The sequence below is a fragment of the Dendrobates tinctorius genome, unplaced genomic scaffold, assembly GCF_039654945.1.
Source record: "Dendrobates tinctorius isolate UK_male_01 unplaced genomic scaffold, ASM3965494v1 ptg000203l, whole genome shotgun sequence".
In the NCBI taxonomy this organism is placed as follows: domain Eukaryota; kingdom Metazoa; phylum Chordata; class Amphibia; order Anura; family Dendrobatidae; genus Dendrobates; species Dendrobates tinctorius.
The window spans coordinates 28,247,953-28,255,159 of record NW_027361870.1 but is presented as its reverse complement, the minus strand read 5'-3'; the positions used below and the strand labels follow the sequence as shown (position 1 = coordinate 28,255,159).

The 7,207-nt window shown below is 47.6% G+C and overlaps 1 protein-coding gene across 1 annotated transcript in view; it reads left to right on the top strand.

The window, feature by feature from the left end:
* The first annotated feature begins 1 nt into the window (after position 1).
* ERLEC1 (endoplasmic reticulum lectin 1) overlaps positions 2-7,207 on the top strand; it is a 62,441-nt gene continuing 55,235 nt past the window's right edge. The window contains exon 1 of the mRNA XM_073553941.1: positions 2-154. Coding sequence (XP_073410042.1) covers positions 2-154 — 153 coding nt within the window. The remainder of the gene's footprint in view (positions 155-7,207) is intronic.

The window sequence follows — 7,207 nt, the reverse complement described above, 5'->3', positions numbered from 1 at the left end:
GATGCACCGGGGAGAGCGGGCTGTCCGTGCGTGTGCCCCGGCCCTGCTGCTCCTGTACGGGCTGCTCCGGGGGTGCAGCGGAGGCAGGACACTGCCAGCAATCAGCGATGACATCCCATTCCGCCTCAACTGGCCGGGGCCGGACTTCTCTCTGGTCAGTCACCTAGGAAGGCGGTGTGCTGGGGCAGGTGACTGCTGAGGGTGGTCTCCTACGGCGCAGGGGGTGGTCTCCGACGGCGCAGGGGGTGGTCTCCTACGGCGCAGGGGGTGGTCTCCTACGGCGCAGGGGGTGGTCTCCTACGGGGCAGGGGGTGGTCTCTGACAGTGCAGGGGGTGGTCTCCTACGGCGCAGGGGGTGGTCTCCTACGGGGCAGGGGGTGGTCTCTGACAGCGCAGGGGGTGGTCTCCTACGGGGCAGGGGGTGGTCTCTTACGGCGCAGGGGGTGGTCTCCTACGGGGCAGGGGGTGGTCTCCTACGGCGCAGGGGGTGGTCTCCTACGGCGCAGGGGGTGGTCTCTTACGGCGCAGGGGGTGGTCTCTTACGGCGCAGGGGGTGGTCTCCTACGGCGCAGGGGGTGGTCTCCTACGGCGCAGGGGGTGGTCTCCTACGGCGCAGGGGGTGGTCTCCGACGGCGCAGGGGGTGGTCTCCTACGGCGCAGGGGGTGGTCTCCTACGGCGCAGGGGGTGGTCTCCTACGGCGCAGGGGGTGGTCTCCGACGGCGCAGGGGGTGGTCTCTGACGGCGCAGGGGGTGGTCTCTGACGGCGCAGGGGGTGGTCTCCTACGGCGCAGGGGGTGGTCTCCTACGGCGCAGGGGGTGGTCTCCTACGGCGCAGGGGGTGGTCTCTGACGGCGCAGGGGGTGGTCTCTGACGGCGCAGGGGGTGGTCTCCTACGGCGCAGGGGGTGGTCTCCGACGGCGCAGGGGGTGGTCTCCGACGGCGCAGGGGGTGGTCTCCGACGGCGCAGGGGGTGGTCTCCGACGGCGCAGGGGGTGGTCTCTGACGGCGCAGGGGGTGGTCTCTGACGGCGCAGGGGGTGGTCTCTGACGGCGCAGGGGGTGGTCTCTGACGGCGCAGGGGGTGGTCTCTGACGGCGCAGGGGGTGGTCTCTGACGGCGCAGGGGGTGGTCTCTGACGGCGCAGGGGGTGGTCTCCGACGGCGCAGGGGGTGGTCTCCGACGGCGCAGGGGGTGGTCTCCGACGGCGCAGGGGGTGGTCTCCGACGGCTGTGACAGCACAGGTGAAGTTGTTGGGGCCAAGTGATATTACTGATACAATACAAGGTTCCTATTCTAAGTCTGCACGTGGCGGTATTGTGCAGGGTATAGTGATATCGGGGTCAGAGAGAGGGGTAGAGACCCCCCTGTAGACCCTTCAGCACATACATGATGGTACAGCGCCTGGTTCTGGAGATGCATATGATGGGGGAACTGTGAATTGTGTATCTATGCAGGACTGCGCACAAGGTTTAGGTAGTTGTGGAAACAGTCCTGCACAGTAAGGGTGAGTGCACACGCTGCGGATTCTGCTGCGGGTTTTTTCCCGTGGAAATGCAGGTAAAACTGCAGGTAAAGTGACCTGCGGTTTTGCTGCGGTTTGGCCTGTGGTTTTGCCCTGCGGTTTCACACCTCTACTATGTTAAAGGTGTGAGACCGCAGCAGAATCCGCAGAAACAATTGACATGATGCGGGAAAAAAAACGCAGCTTTTCCGCAGGTAAAAAACCGCAGCGTGAGCACTGCGGTTTTGAAAACCCATAGGCTAACATGGTAAAGTACCATGTCTGCGGAACTGCTGCAGTTCTGCAGGGCCAAAACCGCAGCGTGTGCACATACCCTTAGGCTATGTGCACACGCTGCAGTTCTGCAGACAGTGTACAGTAGCATGTAAATCTATGGGATTTACATTCTGCTGTGCACATGCTGCAGATTTTTAACTGCGGAAAAGCTGCGGTTTTGAATCCGCAGAAAGAATTGACATGTCACTTCTTTTCTGCGGATTCTGCTGCGGTTTACCATCTCCTCCATTGTAGAGGCGACAAACCGCAGGTCATTTTACCTGCGGTTCCGCAGATAAAAATCCGCAGACCAATCCACAGCGTGTGCACTTAGCCTTAGGGTGGGTTCCCACCAGGGCTGTGGAGTCGGAGTTGGAGTCGGTATAAAATGGACCGACTCCGACTCCTAAAATATATAATAAATTGGGTACAGTAGTTCAATGCAGAATGTGCTGAATATTTTTTCATAGGAATTTGGGAAGGTTATGAAATGTCCTATAAATGGCTGTTCTATTCCTGATTTAAGGCTACATTCACACACAGCGTTTTTGCTGAGTTTTTTGTGGATACGTTTTTCAGCTGCAAAAGCAGATCAGCTTTTTTAAAAACTGCATCACCTGAAAGGTTTTTGAGCTCATAGATAATGTTTTCAATATCAAAAGCAGATTAGAAATCTGCTCTATCCATTTATCCATATCTGTCTCCATATCTTATCTGTACCAAAAAGAATGAAAGCCGGGTAGCACACAGACTAAAGGGGGTTTTACACTAAGCGATATCGCTAGCAATATCGCTAAAACGTCACTGGTTTTGTGACGTTATAGCGATATTGCTAGCGATATCGCTATGTGTGATACTTACCAACGACCGGCTCCCCCGCTGTCCATCGCTGATCGCGCGAGAATGTCCGGCTCCATTTCTCGTCGGGCGCTTCCTGCTGAGACTTCCTGCTGTGACGTCCAGCGACGCGTGGAGGCGGGCGGGAGGACGCAGGATCGCTGTGTGTGAATGGTAAGTATCGTGCGCTGCGTCGCTGCTGCATCGCTGTGAGATCTTTCTGTATGAAAGCTCACTAGCGATCATTTAGCGATGCACCAGCGATCCTGACCGGGTCGGATCGCTGGTGCATCGCTAAATGTAAAAGGGCCTTAACACTTCCTGCCAGGCAAAGGAGGAGGAAAGAGCGTCTCAAACATCATTAACAAGATATTTTGTAAGTGACAAAGTTACTGTAACAATGACAGCAGATGTGTCTGAAAGACAGCTCATACAGCTTGTGAAGGACAGTGTACCATTATCACTGTTTGCACGACCAGCTTTTACAGCTCCTAATGGAGAAATGGCCCCCAAACTTGGTGTTTCTCTGGAAAGAGAAAGTATTAGAAAATTAGTGATTGAAGAAGCCCTTAACCAAAAGGAAGAACTTAAAAAGACTCTCAAAAGATGCTTCATGTTTCTTAAAATGGATGCCTGCACACGTCACAGAGTGAACTATTTTGCCATCAATGTTCGATATGTTTGTGACAACAAAAATTGTTACCAACACGCTGGCAGTAAAAGATACTAAAGCTCATCACAGCAGCCAGTTTCTCCAGGCCTTAGTGGAAAAAGTTCTGCAAGATTACGAACTCAAAAAAGAACAGGTTCTTGCTATTGTAACGGACAATGCTTCAAACATAAGTACAATTACACTGATGAATGAGAGTAATGAACAGCTAGAAGAACATTTAGGATTCAGTATGTTTGAGATGGAAGGCCACAGTGCAGTTCATGTAACTGAGGAACAAACAGATATTACTACAGGAGAACAGCAAAATTATACTGTAGAAATAGATGATCTTGTTGAAGCTGCTTCAAAACACTTTACTATTCATCACATGCGCTGTGTTGTGCACACGCTGCAGCTGGCAATAAGAGAGAGTCTGCAAGAGGGACATGCTGGAAATCTGATTGGAAAAGTGAGGAAATTGGTTATTGCCGACAGAACCCCTAAAATTGATTCCATCTTGAAAAGACATCCTGGAAAAGGGCAATTGTTGATCAACTAAAACCATTTCTTATAGATATGGCGTACCCTCAGGTAACCCTAAATGAAGGTCAATGGACACAGGTGGCTGAATTGAAGGAATTGCTTAATCACCCATTTACTGTGACTAAAAAATTACAAGCTGAGGATTTAACTCCTGGCATTTTCATGAGGGAGCGGAAGAACTTGCTATTTTGCGGTTTAATCGCAGATGGCATTTCTGCTTCAATGAAATGGAGAGAGACACAGCTACTGGAAAATAAAATTTTTCTGGCAGCTGTTTATGTGGACCCAAGTCATCGTATATTGCTTGATGATCAACAGCTTACTAAAGGAAAAGAAGCTCTGAGTGAGGTAGCAGTTAGGATGAGTGGCCTACAGGAGGACTGCCAGGCGCAAGAGGACTCTGGTCCTGACAGCGCTACTGCTGCCATATCTTCATCCTCATCAGATGAGGCATTTGACTTTGACAAGTATTTGGATGACATGGAGCAAGCAAAGCGTTGCTGCAAGGAAAAAGATTTCACTCTGTCTCCTATAGCAAGCAGAGTGACCATATTTCAGCAAAATGTTTCACTTGCTCACAAAGAAATGGAAAAATTCAACCGTTCATCAAAACTGACTGTGCATGAGGCAATTCCTTTATACCCGGAAATTGTTAGAGATGTTGCCCATGTGGTTACGGCTTTGCCTCCAACCCAAGTTACTGTAGAGAGGTTGTTCTCTAGCCTTAAAATTATTAGGTCAGATTTGAAGTCATCTATGAAGGAGGATCTGATGGAGGCAATTCTATTTCTTAGAACAAATTCATAGTCTGCACAAATATGTTATTTAGTATGATTTTGTTGAAAACTTTTTTTTTGCCACTTATAGTTTATTACGTAGTGATATATATATATATATGTGTACACTATATATAGTGTGTAATCGATATTACATAGTGTATTACATAGTTACAATTTATTACAGTTTTGTGTTCTAAGGTTGTATTCCAATAAATATTATATTCTATCTAAATATCTTGATTATTGGATCATAAAAATGATTAAATGTCTGATGTTCACATTGTACTACAATAAATGTTTCACTTAAATATAAGCAATATATGTGGGAGTCGGAGTCGCAGGTTTGGCTTACCGACTCCACAGCCCTGGTTCCCACGGTCAGGAACTGCTGTGGGTTGGACGCTGCATATTTATATAGAGTCAAACCCACAGCGTCCAGATGTTACAGCAAAGTGGATGGGAGTTTAAGAAATTCCATGTCTACTATGCGTCCACAGACGCCCGTGGATCACCCGCCGACCCTGACATGCAGTGCGTCTCTCCAGACCACAAGAGAAACTACACCAATAGAAATATATTGGACGCTGTAAATCTGCACGAGTGAATGAACACACATGGATTTACCTGCGTTCAATAGACGGCAGTGATTTAGGCATAGCGAATGTATACTGTAGAGTGCTGCTACTTCCGGATTGTGGGCAACTGGCCTTAGAGAAATATGAAAAGCAGAAGGGTTAATAGTATTGATGAGTGAGTATACTCGTTGCTCAGGTTTTCCCGAGCATGCTCCGGTGTCCTCCGAGAATTTGGAAGTGCTCGGAGATTCAGTCTCTGTCTAGGCAGCTGCATGGTTTGCAGCTACTTGACAGCCTGAATACATGTGGAGATTCCTTAACAAACAGGCATTCCTCACATGTATTCAGGCTGTCCAGCAGTCACAAATCATGCAGCTGAGATGACGAAAACTAAATCTCCGAGCACGCCCTAATACTCGGAGGACACCTGCAACTTGCACTCAGTGTTTGAAGGAACTCGGTTGTGGTTCTTACAATCATGTTGGAGAAGCGACCACAGCTCTTCCTCTGGATAATGTCGGGTTGTACAAATCCTTCTGTCTCTTCATCTAATCCAACACAGACTGGATGATGTTGAGATTAGGTCTCTGTGGGGCCGTATATAAGGCAATGTTCACACAGGTTTTCGCAGCAATACCCGATCTCTTGGCATTAAAAATGATGCAGCCACAACGCAGGTTTTTGTGTTATTTTTTTTTCGCAGCTTTTCCTGCGTTTTTTCAGGATCCCAAAGTTCCACATTGTAAGCATGAATAAGACAAGGTGTTAGGCCACCAGTGCAAGACTCACGTGAGACCATAAAACATTTCAGAAAGAAAGGGTAATATGATCAAATTATTTTAGGGGAAAAAAGTTTTTTTTTTAATGTCTGAAAAAGAAGTGCAGCATGAGATCATGCAAACATTGGCCACCTTAAAAACAGCGGGGGTCGGCATCGTTTACCTTAACGCGCATCACTAATCTAATGACCAATTTAATTAAACTGTACATGGAATTAGGAAAAATAAAATTACAAAATTAAATGGGTTTCGCATACTTCTGTACCTGCATTTTTTTTTCACCAAAATCGATGAGCAGCGGGATTTTTTTTTTCTGCGTTTTTGCACTTGCTCGTTGCTGAACGCTGAAAGAAGTGATCTGCCACAGTTTTCCAATTCGGTCAGGAAAAAAAAAGCGTGCGCATGAGATTTCTGAAATTTCATAGCTTTTGTTGTACTGTAAAACATCAGCTTTAATTTCCATTTAAAAAAAAAAAAAAACCACACCACAAAAACAGAAGGGGTAAACCTAGATATATCGTCACTTCCACGACTGATCTGCAGTCTCATGAGGTAGGGTGGGATCATCATCATTATCCCTTCAATCAAGGACTGAGATCTGTCGATATATTATTCCCTCCTGTATCCCAGAGACACGTGGAGACGATATCTGTAAAGAAATCTTTTAATAATGAAGCGGGGCGTCAGCCAATATAAAATCCTTTTCTTATTTTTTATATCAACGTTAAAAGCAGCCAATCAATATATAGGTTCAATCAAAGTTATTTCTCCCCCCCACTAAAAACTTTGGTTTATTAACAAAATGTACAAACTTTCTGTAGTTTCTCCAAATTCAACACAAAATATAATTACCAACTACTGCAGTCTCAGAATTATTCACCCCCTTCATGATGAGCGACTCTAGTACTCAGTAGAGTCTTTGGCTGTTACGACCTGCTGCCAACATGATGCAGACACCATTATCTGGCAGTGTTGCTGAGTGAACTTAGCTCATTACTCATGAGGAATGGCCTGCAGCGCACTAATATTCTTGGATTTGTGTGCTGCCACCGCCTTCTCCAAACCCCACCAAAAATGTTGTATGTGATTCAAGTATTCAAGTCAGGTGACTGTGACGACTGTCATTCCAGAGTGTATGCTAGGATCATTGTCTTGTTGGCAGTTCCTATAATGCTCAGGCTTCAGCTTTCTCATAGAAGATGGTGACAGAGGAAGGAAATTAGTCCCAGAACATGGCTGAGGCACCGCCACGCTGCCGCTGTAGG